This window comes from Sapajus apella, unplaced genomic scaffold (assembly GCF_009761245.1).
Source record: "Sapajus apella isolate SASKATOON/1434 unplaced genomic scaffold, GSC_monkey_1.0 scaffold55, whole genome shotgun sequence".
NCBI lineage: Eukaryota > Metazoa > Chordata > Mammalia > Primates > Cebidae > Sapajus > Sapajus apella.
Genome location: NW_022436995.1, coordinates 11,903,997 through 11,918,698, shown reverse-complemented (window position 1 = coordinate 11,918,698; position 14,702 = coordinate 11,903,997). Strand labels below are relative to the sequence as shown.

The 14,702-nt window shown below is 43.4% G+C and overlaps 1 protein-coding gene across 1 annotated transcript in view; it reads right to left on the bottom strand.

Moving 5' to 3' along the window:
* The window catches only part of THSD4 (thrombospondin type 1 domain containing 4), a 661,199-nt gene that overhangs the window by 628,408 nt on the left and 18,089 nt on the right, over window positions 1–14,702 (bottom strand). The window contains exon 2 of the mRNA XM_032244849.1: window positions 6,607–6,714. Within this exon, the coding sequence (XP_032100740.1) occupies window positions 6,607–6,635 (29 nt within the window). The 5' untranslated portion in view covers window positions 6,636–6,714. The remainder of the gene's footprint in view (window positions 1–6,606; window positions 6,715–14,702) is intronic.

Genomic DNA, 14,702 nt, shown 5'->3' with positions numbered 1-14,702 from the left:
TTTCTTCTTTTTTTTTTTTTTTTTTTTTTTTTTGAGACAGGGTCTTGCTCTGTCACCCAGGCAAGATCACCACTCACCACAGCCTCGATTTCCCAGGCTCAAATGATCCTCCCAGTTCAGTCTCCTGAAGAGCTGGGGCCACAGGTGCATGCAACCATACCCAGTTAATTTTTTGTTTGTTGGTTTTTATAGAGCCAGGGTTTCATCATGTTGCCCAGGCTGGCCTTGAACTCCCAGGCTCAAATGATCTGCCTGCCTTGGCCTCCCAAACTGCTAGGACTACAGATATGAGTCACCCTACTGGCCTACACAGCACAGCTTTTAAAGACACAACACCCTTTGGTAAATTTCCATCCTCCATGGTAGGTTTCTTGAGGAAATGGTTTCTGATACACTTTTGCAGCGAGCACAACAATCGGCATAATCTTGACCCATCCTCAGGACTAACAAATACCAAGTGAATAAAAGAATAGGATAGAATAAAGTGAAGGAAGGAAAGGAGAAAGAGAGGAAGAGGGAAATGTCAGTCACTAAAGAAAGTGCTGCTGTCCAGGAGTTTAAGATCAGCTTGGGCAAGATGGTGAGATCACATCTCTATAAACATGTTTTTTTAAGTTAGCCAGACCTGGTGGCATGCTACTCAGCAGTCTGAGGTGGGAGGATCGTGTGAGCTGAGGCATTTGAGGTGCCAGTGAGCTATGACTGCACCACTGTACTCCAGCCTGGGCAACAAAGACAGACCCTGTCTCTAAAAAATAATTTTTTTTAAAAAATGCAGCTCTGTGACAGTTTTCATCAAGAAAATGTTTTCTAAGAGCATCCTAGAATTCTCTGCTGGAAAAACAAAAGAGCTGGGGAAAGGAAGGCAATGCTAAAAAGAAAGACTTCTACAAATTGGAATTACTGGTTCTAATCCCTGGCAGGAAGAGGAGGGGTCAATGTTAACCCAAAGCATAAAAATCCACTTAGAGATGTAAGGAATGGGTAATTGGCAGCCCAGTGATCACACCTTGACTCTACTGAACCTTTTTGGGTACAGAATGTTCTAGCAAACCCCACAGTCAAGGAGTGAGTGATGAGGACAGGAACCAGGTACCGGGCTGTGCCAGGCATAAAGAAAAATCAATACTGTCTGAATGCTTGCTGTCATTTTACAGGTGGGGGTTTGCCAGGGCAGTCCTCCAAAAATCTATTTTATTTCCTCCTAGCCTCTATGCCTACCACTCAGATGGCTCCTCCCGGACTTCCCACAATCAAGACTCCGGCAGGTTCTTCCCCGGACACCCGCACACTTCTGCACCCCACCAGATGTGTTGTGTTCATATAGTGTCAACCATGTTCCCACACCTGTTTATGCCAGTTGCTATTGCTTTGTAATGACAGAAGGTATTCAAATAGTCAACAAACCCATGAAAGCGAGCGCAAGAAGAAAGCGCACTTGTTAGTTGTTTCTACAAAAATGAAGTTAATTGCTTTGGAAAGACTCAATAAAGGCAAGCAGCCAAGAGAAAAAAAAAATACTGGCAAATTAGGTGTGGATGAGATAACTGCAAATGATTAGGGGCAAAAATAATAAAAATCCAGAATCATTCCGGTACTCAGATTGCTTTGCAAATGTCTTTAAATTCTCACTGTACTTAAAAGGAACCCAAATGGAAACCTCCGATCATGCTTATGGGTACAGTTTATACAAGAAAGACAATCGGGGTTCAGGCGCAAAGAAAAGCCCATGGCCCCACATCAAAAGACTGGTGAGTGGATGTACATGTGTTTTAAGTTAAAAGTAAACTGCTGAAGGTGTATGTGTGTCATTTATTTGGTTTCCATGCTTCATTCTACTTTTGTAATTAACTAGCTTACCATCCTGGTCAGGAAAGATAAAATTTCAGCCTTATCTGTTGTACATAAAAGGTAGTTATTAATTTATTGATTTGCTCTTCAACAAATGTTTATTAAGCATCAACCAAGAAGTAGTTTAGATGTCAGTTATACAAATTCTGGCCTGCCTTATTAATACCATGAAGTTTAATACTTGTGATCCAGGCCTGCCTCCCTTCCTTTTGCTCCTCTTCCCTTCCTCCTCTCCTTCTCCTTCCCTCTCCGTCCTCCACCCCCTCCTCCCCGTCCTTTTTCTCCCCATTTCCTGATCACTGGCACGGGGATATTGATTGACTCCATGACTCCACCCAATTATCACATATTTCTTTACCTTTGAGTAAAGAAATTTGATCAGTTATAACTTAAATATCGCTACTTGGGGCATTCTCTTTCTCACACACACAAACACATTTTCTTAACCCCTTTCTTTCTTCCTTCCTGCATTCAGGATCTTTTTCAGTTGCCCCCAAGAACAGCCACCTTTCTCTTTCTCATTTCCTCAGTCCTTTTTGGTTGTATTTCTATGTGTAGTAGCTGACAGGCATTAAAGTAACAATACTTTATTGAAGTATGTACCAAGGAAAAGAAAAACTTTAAGTTGCAGAAGACTAAAACCAGACACTTGACCTAGGGCCATCAACCTGTAAAACCCTTAAAATAATCCAGAAGACTCCCTCATAAAAACACCATCTAACTCTGTAATTGCTCTAATTACATCTGTAATTCCTCAAAAACCATGGTTCAAAATAAAAATCACCAAAGTCAATTTTATTTCCTGCCAGCTTATCCACTTGTTTGGCATTTGATAGTTCTGCTTTCTTCTTTGCTTTCATTCGAAACATAAAATATGTCAACCATATGAAAGCACTCCTTGAAGTAAGGAAGAGCACCTGGTCAAGTACACTGGCTCCAGAGATTTTGTTGGCTGGCCAACTCAGGTAGCCATCAGCATTTATTGTACTGTTCCAGGGATAAAATTGTGTTTCCTTCCTATCACTCACTGAACAAACAAAGAAAGATGTAATTATGCATCCAATAAAAAAGGTGCATAATTTGAAGCAAGCCTTTAAGAAATATAAACACTCTGAGCAAGGCAGAGATACTCTTGCATCTTTTGTTTCTGTATCATTTAGTGCCATTTCCTTTCTAATTTTTAACAGATGACAAATATTCCTTAACTAGGATTAGCCTACCCTTCGGTCCACATGGATTTTAATTGCCCTGAATTTTTCATAGCATCCAGAGCTTCTCCAAGATTCAACGATAATCCCCTAACCAGATCCATTGAGAGTTAAAATCTTAGTGTCTCTTCTGCTACTAGCTTTAACTGTGATTTCTTTTATTACTACGCACTCTGAGCAAGGCAGAGATACTCTTGCCATGTTAATGCCCAAGGCTCTGTCTCTTTCAATGAGGAGGAGGCTGGATTTCTATTTCTCTGTGGTGTGGCAAAAGTTGGGGAGGGATTTTTAAACGAAATCTCTGTATATCAGAATTGTGACTCCCATTAAATGTTCTTTCTGCGCAGGAATTTTCTTGACAGCTAACTCCTAATTTTAATTTGTTTTTTCTTTAGGTAGAGAAATTCTCCAGCTTTCCCAATTGATCTTCATGCATTGAATTGCCTTGATAAATATTAAAAATTCCTTAACGTACGTGTGTGTGTGTTTCTCATCTACCAGTTTTGTCAGACCTCTCATTCTTCAAGTAACCATCGCCCTTTTCTCCATAACATTCTGAAAAGCATTTAAACAAAAGGCACTCTCGTTTTGCTTCTTTTTCTCTTAAAAATATATTTACATGGCCCTCAAAACAAGGATGCAAAACGGTTGATGTGCACCTTGTTGATGAAGAAGGGAGTTTGATGGAAAACTCAAGCTGAGATCCCCTAAAAAATCAGCTGTCCTGATAACTCACATTTTCTTTCTCTAGTACTGACAGCAGAATTCTTGGCAAAAGGTCCTGCTGAGCAGCCCTGTTAAACAATCCCTGAAGCAGGACCCTCGTGCTAGCGGCCTGTCCAGGCTTCTAGGGCTCTACCACAAAGATAGCATCTAGCTTTCAACTACTCCCATCCTGCTAATTTCTCTTCTGTGGGCAATTTCCTTGAAACAATGCATGGTTTAGAGGTGAGTTCCCCAGGCCTCCCACAGAGGGAGATGACCTCCATACCACACACCCTGCTTAGATTATTACAGGAGGCTAACTGTTTGCAGGGGCATTCATTAAAATTCCTGGACATAGCTACTAATACTTAGGAGGCAGAGGTGGAGGATCGCATGAGCCCAGAAGATCAAGGCTACAGTGAGCTATGATTGCACCACTGCACTCCAGCCTGGGTGACAGAGCAATATCCTATCTCTTAAAAATTAAAGAAAAAACAGGAAAAAAAAAACCCAAAACATTAAGAAAAAACTTTGTCAAAAGGACTTCCTCCCAAGAAACTCCCTGCCTGTGCGGCCTGGGTGGCCACATTTTTGAGGGTCGTCAAGCACTTGTAGGGGCCTTTTTGATGACAGCCAGACTTACACAAGCTTAGTACATGGTGGACTTACCTTTCATAATCAACTTGCCCTCTTTGAACCAGTTCAATAACTGGCTGTGACCTCTACGTCTTTGTCCCACATGGGGCCCTGGTTGGTCCTGGTGCTCAAACGCCGTGGTCCTACAGCGACCCTGTGGGCCAACTGCATTGCTTACTACCCTATGGTTTTACAATAATAATTTGGAACTTCCACAAGCTAGATGCATATTTCATGCCTTGAAATACCTTTTAAACTCTTTTTTAAACGATAGTTTTAAAAAAGCACACATGCTAGGCCGGGTGCAGTGGCTCACGCCTATAATCCCAGCACTTTGGGAGGCCGAGGCGGGCAGATCACCTGAGGTCAGGAATTCAAGACCAGCCTGGCCAACATGGAGAAACGCCATCCCTACTAAAAATACAAAAAAAATCAGTGAGGCGTTGTGGCAGTTGACTGTAATCTCAGCTACTCCAGAGGCTGAGGCAAGAGAATTGCTTAAACCGTAAAGTCAGAGCCTGCAGTGAGCCGAGATTGCGCCATTTTACTCCAGCCTGGGTGACAGAGCGGGACTCTGTCTAAAAAAAAAAAAAAGCACATATGCTAATTTGTACTAGCTGCCAATTTCTATCTTGAAGAGACCACCAAACGTTAGTTTGGGCTGTCCTACTCATGGCTCAATATCACACAGCCTTCAGAATGAAGCCTTTTCTTTCTTTTCTGACCATATCTGACATGCGTGCGAATATGTCATTGATAAAGAGGTTTGTAGTTCTCTGTGGGTATTTGGATTGCAGGCCTACACACATCTGCTCATGTAAAATTATACAAGCAACTACATACTAAAGCTCATACACATGTACTGTACTCAATTAAACGCCAGGCATTAGCCCAAGGGCATCTGCTTGGCCAATGCTCTAGCCCTGGTTGGCCAACCACCTGTGGCACCATCATAATAACATACTACAGACCATTTTACTTTCTGTTATAAGTTCTAGGCATTTGGGACTAATGTATAGTTACGGGAAAAAAGACTACAAGATATGGTAATAACTCAACTTTGAAACAAAACTTTCTTCCTTCCCCTCATTCCAGATTCACAATTTATTTAAATCGCTGCAAAGTAAACTAGATGCTGAAGCAGATAATGAAGCTGACAACGATAAACCCTGATTTCAAATGTTGGTATTTATCAAAATTAATGCATTGATCTCATCATGTATAAACAGTATAAATTTAAGCTTATAAATTTATATTAATAAAATACTGTCGTTGTCTCTTTTATATATTGAGATCTTGCATAGGATTTTGATGGAAGAATTTTTAAAAGGGTCTGCCAGCCTTTTTAAAAAGTTTGAAAATAACCTCGATAACACAGATTACAGTTCCAATGCTCAGACCCCTTATTCCAACTGCATATAAAGGGAGGTGACAGCCGTGATGTAAGCTCTCTGAGCACTGGTTTTCTGATCTAACAAAAGGGATAAGAGTACTTACTCAACTTGCCATGCATGGTTGATATAAAGATTGAATTTTAAAATGTGGTTGAAAGTCAAAGATGTTTTGCACATGAGGGACAAGAGAGAGCACCTTTTAAAAATACCATATTCGAACAAAATCTATGGCGTTGCAACCAGAGAATGATTTTTTAAAAGTTTTTTGCATCATTCTATTACACAACCATGGTAAATAAATATCCTTTGATCTGACCCCACCTCCCGGGTTCAAGTGATTCTCCTGCGTCAGCCTCTTGAGTAGCTGGAATTACAGGCGCCTGCCATCATGCCCAGGTAATTTTGTATTTTCAGTAGAGATAGGGTGTCACTTCATTGGCCAGGCTGGTCTCAAACTCCTGACCCCAGTTATCCGCCCGCCTCAACATACCAAAAAGTTGGGATTACAGGCATGAGCCACTGCACCCAGCTTAAAAAAATTTTTTTGAAGCCTAGAGAAGGTCTCCCAGAAGATAGTAGATTGACTTAGACCCCAAACCACTCAGCACAGCACACAGCTCCCAAGGCCTTGGAGACCCTTCTGAATAGCAAACTATTACCCATCTGGACGTATTATATCAAAAATATCAGTCTTGATATAATATGTCAGTTGTAGACCCTTAAGATCACTTACTTAATAAGAAACAATATAATAAAATGCAAACATCAAATTTCTTATCCTCCTGTTTTTTTAATAAAGGTTCTTCACTTACCTGAAAGACCCCATGAAATGGGAGACCATGATGCTTGGGGTTCAGGCAAAAGCAAGGGTTCTTCAGAGACGTTGCCAATTTCCTGCAACTGGGAGTCACGTTCAAGTCCTACAGAAATGAGCAATGTTATTTTTAGCATCATTTACTTAGGAAGATTCTAGATGCATACCTGGGTTAATGAAACCAGAAATGAGCAAATGGAAGATAAGATATTAAAACAAAAGTGCCCAGTTATGGTTACCAGGATTTCCCAACTGAAATCTGATTATATATGAACATGAGGTAACAAGTTTACAAGGCAAACAGCACAGTGCCTGACCCACAGAAGATGTTCAGTAAATCACTATCAGAACGATTACCTCAGACTCTGAGCTAATAGGGGAGCTGGTGCTAGGCACACTTGTACTGGAAATGCAGCCCCATCTGTTACAGGTTATTTGACCATAGATGTCATGTCACATTCATGTTTGGTTTCCCCAACTGCACAAGTTGAGTAAAAATATCAACTAACAATAAAAAGAAATAAAGTACTCACGAATGCAACAACATGGATGAACCTTGGAAACATTATATTAAGTGAAAAAAGCCAGATACAAAAACAGCATGCATTATATGATTCCATTTATAGGTAATGCCCAGAATAGGCAAATCTACAGAGACAAAGTAGATTTGTGGTGGCCAGGGGTTGGAGGTTGGGGGTTGGGAGGATTTCATGGGAGGGTACAGTACTTTTTCCTGGAGAGACAAATGTGATCTAAAATTAGATTGTGGTGATGGTTGCACAATCCTGCAAATATACTAAAAATCACTGAATTGTATACTAAATTGTGAAACATACAAGATATAAATTATATCTCAATTAAACTTGTTTTTAAAAATACTGTCTCAAGAGTTCCTGTAGGTGGTTCTAAAGATTAAATGAAGGGACGCATATGACATGCTTAGACAGTGGCTGGTGCAGAGTCACCCTCAGTAAATAAATGGTAGTTCTGATGATACTGAGAGTTTGGATACTCGTCCCCTTCAAATCTCATGCTAAAAATCGATTCCCAGTATTGGAGGTGGGGCCCACTGGAGGTGTCTGGTCATGGGGGTGGGTCCCTCATGAACGTCCTCATGCCCTCCTTGTGGTAATGAGTGAGTTCTCACTCTATTGGTTAGGGTGAGATCTGATTGTTAAAAAGAGCCTGGCACCTCCTCCCTTCTCTCTTGCTCCCTCTCCTGACATGTGACACACTGGCTATGCTTCCCCCCTGTACCATGACTGAAAGCTTCCTGAGGTCCTCACCAGAAGCAGATGCCAGCCAGCACCATGCTTCTTGTACAGCCTGCAGAACTGGGAGCCAAATAAACCTTTCTTTATAAATTACCCAGTCTTAAGCATTCCTTTATAGCAACACAAAATGAACTAATACGCTGATGCAAGAACAGGTCAAGTAATACTTAAAATATGTTGTCACAGTGAAAAGAGGTAGGTAAAAACTCTCACTCATAAATACTACTTCATTCAGAAGCCCTCGCCAAACAGAACTTCTAAACGTTGTCAAGAGAGCCAATAGTTTCAAAGGCAAGTTATAAATAGCGTCAGAAATTGTGGGATGGACGAACTGGTTCCAATGTAATAAAATTTGAGGATAAAACAGAGCATGGCCCAGTCTTCTCTCCTGCTGCATCTCCTTGAAGGGAAAGATAAATGAAGCAAAGTTCCAGGGTGTGCCAGGGATCCGTTCTAATAATGGTGGAGTTCTCTAAGATCATTATTTTCTTGTTTCTTCCCGGGACTTCAGACTTCCTTCTCACCAGAAAAGGTGGGTGGGAAGATAAATGACAAGGATTTACGAAAAGATAGTCATGAGAACCAGACAATTCCATTCTCAGGGGAAAAGAATCAAGATTTTTAAGCTACCACAGGCCCTTTCTGGGGGTTATTAAGAAAGTAAAGCCTCTTAACTGTAATCATCCCTAATTAGCCATCAGCAACTCATGAAATTACTCCTGCTATTGAAGACCCTTAAATTCTTGGCTCTCAGTCAGAAATTACACTGAGATCCACCAGGAAGAAGGCCAACAATTGCAAATTGGAACAGTTAAAATGCCTCTGAATCAGAGGTGCGGTCTTCTTGCTCTTGGCTGCAGAACAGGTCTGCACCAAGTCGGGGGATTTAACTTGGAAGTCAAATGAAGTCTTTGCCAGGTCCCGGATAACCATCAATTAATCAGTAATTATTTACTCCATAGGTGGTATGCTCAGGTCCTCTCCAGTGCTGTGGGAATCCAAGGTCTCACTTTTACGATCTAGCTTAGGAGAGTAAGATTACAGGAGATGGGCCACGGGGAGAAGGCCGGTGTCATTATCCAGAACAACACGGGGGAAACAGTGTTCCTTCAGACCCTGAATACAACCCAAACTAGCACAAGAAGGAGAATCGCTGTAGAGGAATGGTCAGGCATCAGCAAGGTAGATGGGACTTAAATTTGAGCCTTAGCCTAGGCAGATAATAAATGAACAATCTAGAATTGTTGGTAAGTGTGCATAATGTAATTGGAAAGAAACGGGTGTGAGGCCAGCATTCACTTTTATTAACCAGCTGACCTTTGGCAATTAACCTATCTTTCTTCATCTGTAAAAGGGTGGCGGGGGGGAGATACTGTTTTTAACTACCTCATAGGGTTTTTATATGAAATATTTATTTAGACTCTATGGCCTGAGTGCTGGACACACACACATACACACACACACACACACACACACACATTCGCACACATACACACAGACACACACATACACACATATCAAGAAATTACAGCCTTGAGGCTGGAGAGATACATCCTTTAAACAAACTAAAACATAAATAAATATAAAAATAAAATTGTGGTAAGAGCCATGAAACAAAGTCCAAGGTGCTTCAGAAGTGGCCAATGATCAGAGAAGGTCCCTCTGAGACAGTGGCCTATATGTGGGGGCTTGAAAGGTGAGTAGGAGTCAGTCTTGTGGAGACAGGCAGGGGAGCATCCCAGGGAGAGGGAGGCTCTTGTGAGGAGTCGGAAGAAGAAGAAAGTAATGTGGCAGGAGAAGGTGGGAAGAGCTGACTGTCTCCTGGGCAGTCAAGTTCCCAGAACACAGTAAGTGAATGGTTGAGGTGACAAGAGAAAGAGATGTGTCAAAGACAACTCTCTCCAGATTTCTGGGGAACAGAAGGAGCAAATGGAGCTTTTGTGCTTGACATGGTTTGGTTCTGTGTCCCCACCCAAATGTCATGTCAAATTGTAATCTCCATAATCCCCAAATGCCAAGGGAGGGACCAGGTGGGAGGTGACTGGATCATGGGGGCAATTTCCCCCATGGTATTCTTGTGATAGGGAGTGAGTGCCCAGGAGATCTGATGGTTTTAGAAGGTAGTTTTCCCTGCCTTTGCTTGCTCTCTCTCACCTGCCGCCATGTAAGATGTGCCTGCCTCCCCTTCCACCATGATTGTAAGTTTCCTGAGGCCTCCCCAGCCATGCAGAACCGTGAGTCAATTAAATCTCCTTTGTTTGTAAATAACCCAATCACAGGTAGCATCTTTACAGCAGTGTGAAAACAGACTGATACAGTGGTTGTGTCCGGAAAGAAAGGGCAATATGGAAGGAAGAAGGTTTGGGAGAGAACAGTTTTCCCCAGAGTGGGGAGACTTCCTGAACAGATCTGATGAGACATTGGCTGGAAAAGCATCTGAGATTATCAGAACCATTTGAAAATAGATTTGCAACTTTACTGCTGATAGTAGCAAAATAAATAACCAGATATATATTGGAGTTGTATGCTCAAATATTTTTTTACTGATGTAAAATTTTTTTATAATCAGTGCAATAAAAAAAAAATTGAAGCCCACAGCTCTATGTTTTTGGAACAACTTCTTATCAGATTTGATGGGCCACTTCTGCCTCAGGATACGGCTGATGAGCTTGCACTGGTACTTTCCAGCTCCGCCATTCTTGGATCTCATTTGAGCTTCCATGATTAGTATTTTGTTAAATTAGCCCTGCGTTTCAATCTGGGGGTCACTACTCTTGAGTCGGTCATGAAATTAATTTCTCGGGTCAGGAACAGCATTTTTTAATGAAGTAAAAAAAGAATGAAAGAAAAGAGGAAAAAAAAAATACCTGCATTTGTCACACATAATAAGGGTAAGTATTTCTTACTGTGGATCCTAGGCAGAAAAGTTTAAAAATCCTCATTTTGAAAGACCAGAGGGCAGCAGAGGACTAGAACTATGATTGTGGGGAATTAAACCTAGAAGCCGAGGCAAAGCCAAACGTTATATCGGGCCCTGAAAGGCAGTGCCAGACCAATGTTGATGAGATGGGCAAGAAAGAGCCATTGTAGGCTGTGGAGCAGGGTCACTGAGTGAGGGTTCCCAAAAATCCGTCTGGCAAGGGTGCACCGAGTGGGCTGAGCACACGTGCTGTCTGCGTCTGTCTGCCTTTTGAGGTTTGCTCCTGTTGATTTATAACCTTTCTTGACAGTGAACAAAAAAAAAATCTAACAATCTAGTTTCTGTTAGAACATATGCTCCTTGGGGGATGGAGGCCCCACCTTCTCTCCCCTACACAAAGATCCTACAGGAAGGTTGAACAAGTCACCTGATTTGGTTCAGGCCAAAGTGGCCGTCCCCACACACCAGGAGGAAGCAGAGGCAGGCCCAAGGCCAGGACAGTGGGGTCAGACACAGGGCCAGCATGATCAAACTAAGGACAGAAAAGGATTCCCTGGCCCGAAACGATGCCATGGTGCCTGAACCATTCTGCCGCCCCTTACACACAGGCCCACGTCTGAGTATCTTTCCTGCCCCTTCTCCTCAGGGCCTGACAGGAACTCCTTGAGAACTCCTTCCTGGAGGAGCCCATCCCAGAGAAGACAAGGATCTGCTCAGTCTCTCAAGTTGGGGTTCAGGAAAACCCCACTGCTGGCACCAGTTCAACCTCCTTCCCTCCCTCCTCCCTCCCTCCTACACACTGGAGTGCTGTCTTCTGGAACTCCCACAGCCTAAAGCAACTACCCAAACAAAAGCACTTGTCCCTGGGGAAAGGAAGTGACTCACTGGCAAGGAATCAGGATCGAGTTAGAAGGAAGCAGCTCCAGACCCCAAATCCAGCACCCAGTCACATCTGGTAAGGACAAGTTCCCAGAACCTGCCTGTTTCCTAGGAAAGCTGCCTCTGAGGGTCCCAACAGGACAGAATGGGAGCCTTCACTACTGGGCCTTGTCCTGTCTATACCAACATCACCAACATGCTCTCCTGTGTTGCTGACATGTACACAAACTCTCCTCACACAACCTTGACCCTCTGTTTGCAGTGGCCCTACTGTCCCCAGTCTGACATGCTAGGTGGTGGTAGGTAAAAGCACCAGGATGTTGACTCCCAACATCAGGGCAGTTCCAAACCACTTTGTCCTTGCATGATTAGAAAAGAGTCAGGAATCAGCTTTTACTGGATTGTCCCACCTGAGATGGGATGTAGGTCATGCTATACAATCCTCACAGCAAACTGAGGCCACACAGCGGGTCCAGGGTAGTCAGGCAGAGGGAACCAGCACCTGGGTAAGTAACATGGTTTGGGGAAAGATGATTGGTTGAGTAGACAGGAAAGCTTCTGGAGTCTTAAAAAAAAAAAAAAAACTATAACGAAAAAAAAACCAAGGGACTTGTGTATTTGGGGAATGAACAAACCCCATACTGGAGAAAGAGCCCAATGTGAATAACAGAGGACTAAGGACCCAACAAGGACCTCAGAGCCAACAGGGGAAGAGGACAAGGGGCCAGCGTGGAGGTGGAAGCCAAGGAAGGCATTGGGAAGAGGCTGCCCTACACTGCATGGAGGTGGGGGTAGGCCCAGGACAAAGACGTGTAGAGTGTCCCCTACACCCTATCTGAGAAAACTCAGCACATTGGAGAAAGAGCTTTGGCTGGAGAAGGCTGCCAAGAAGAATAGTCCAAAATGAAGAGGCTGAAAAAGGAATGCTCTTATGTCTTCAAGGCACTCCCTGATTAAATGCAGATTACCCACAGCAAGCGGGAAGAACAGAGGGAGGCGTAGGCTTTAAATCATCCACATAAACAACATGGTGGGCAGACTTGCCAGCTGACAATGGCAGGCACAGGATAGGGTCAAGAAGCTTAAAGAGAAGAGATCATCTCCCTTAACAGATACTAGATGTACCTGTTTGCACTTGCTCCTCACTGGATGGGAAGCTTCTTAAAGGTAGAGGACTCTTTAAGCCTTCTTTACAAATGCCCTTCTATTAGACACGCTGCCGACATAGGGCAGGCATACAATCGCCGTCGGATGAATGAATGGATGAACCAGTGAATGGATGAACAAATGAAAGGGTGAAGAACGAACGGCATGAGTATCTTATGGACTTTTCCCTCTTAGAAAGCAGGGCCCCCATGTGATTTCTCCCTCCTTGCTTTTGCTGATGCTCAGCCAATGTCTACACTGCCCTGGGAAGAGAATGAAGGCACTGAAGGCACTAACCCACTGCAGATGCGTTCTGCCTCTGTGGAGGTCCCACCCTCCCGAGCCCTCTGGTGGCGGTCATCAATCGTCACAGCCCTTTCAGGAAATCCTGCCCCAGGCCAGAGGTATTCAGGGAAGCTGACCTTGGAGCCCCAGGCCTGGTCACATTTCCAGCTGCTCCCTGCCTGTGAGGACAGCCAGAGGAATGTTCTCCCAACATGTCCTTGGCTCGCAGTCCTTTCTCCTACCACCTCACAGAGGCTGTCCTTTTTGTTCCTGTCATAACCAGACTCAGCTGCAGAACTCATTTCTTCCCATGGAACCCCCACACTGCAGACTGGCTGGCTTGCCCAGAGCAGCGTGAAAACTCACAGAATCTGGATTAGCACTAAACGATAAAACCTTGAGAAGATCTATTAAAACTCCCTGGCAGCTTTCAAGCAAACACATTACAGTGGGTTTTGTTACTCATTAAGGAAAACACCTTGCTTCTCCGTCCTCACCTGGAGAAGTTAGGTAACCAGCACAGATTAGTTAAGGATTTCAATGCAAATTGGAGGATTTTCATGGTCATTAACATTGGTGGGGTATATATTTGTTTTCAGTCCTAAAAAACGTTTCCCAGGTAACTAAGGAAAACATTCAAGGGCAGAAATATCAGGCGGGCAAGATATTTAAAATAAATGAGCCATTTGTTCCTGCTTCTGTACAAAGTTGCTTTTTCGATTTCAGATGACATGACACTGCAGATCAAAGTGGGGAAAAACTTCGGGAGTAAGAGCGCTTTCCTTCTCCACCTGTGACTGGCTTCGTTGCTTGATTTACAGCACTTAGCCTGATTAAATGTCTTTGCTTCTGTGCAAGTCTCAGATGCAGAACCAGGGATGATCACAGAGTATCATTATGATTTGTGCTTGTCTTTCCTCCCTCACAACACGGGGCCTCTTCCTCGAAGACCTACTTGTTATATTTCTGCTGTCCGGAAAAGCATCTGGGGCGCAGTAGGTATTTCCAATGACAGAAAGTCCTCCCATTCAAACTCAGGTAGGGGGCCTTCTCTTCCATGCGGGATTGTGCTGCGTGTCCCCAGCACAGGGTCCAAACAGCAACTCCATTATTCTGTAGTTACTTCTAATAGTTTCTGAAATTAACATGACATTCTCCATCCCACTCCTAAAGACCACAACACCCAAATAAACAGCTGTGATGAGATGCAGGCCACCCTACCTAGGAATCAAAGACACCTAGACACACTCCAGCCTTCCTCCTCTCTCAGACTCAACCTCTCCTCACCATACGCTGCCAAGAGCAGTTGATAATCCCTGGGTCATAGTTATCAAAGGAAAAAACATCAGACTACCATGGCTGAGCTCTGCATGGGAGCTGCAGCTTTTCTGATGTGCTGCTCTTTCTCCAAGACTATGATCCCTCTCATTCCAAAAATCAGTATTCTCCAGCTGCCTTGGCCAAAAGCAGGTGGCCAGGGGAGGAAAAGACAGCTGGGGCTCAGGCCTTCTTCCTGACTTTCCAATACAAAGCCTCAGTTATGCTACCTACAAATGGCCTCCTGCCAGTCTGGTGAGCACCTGTGCACAT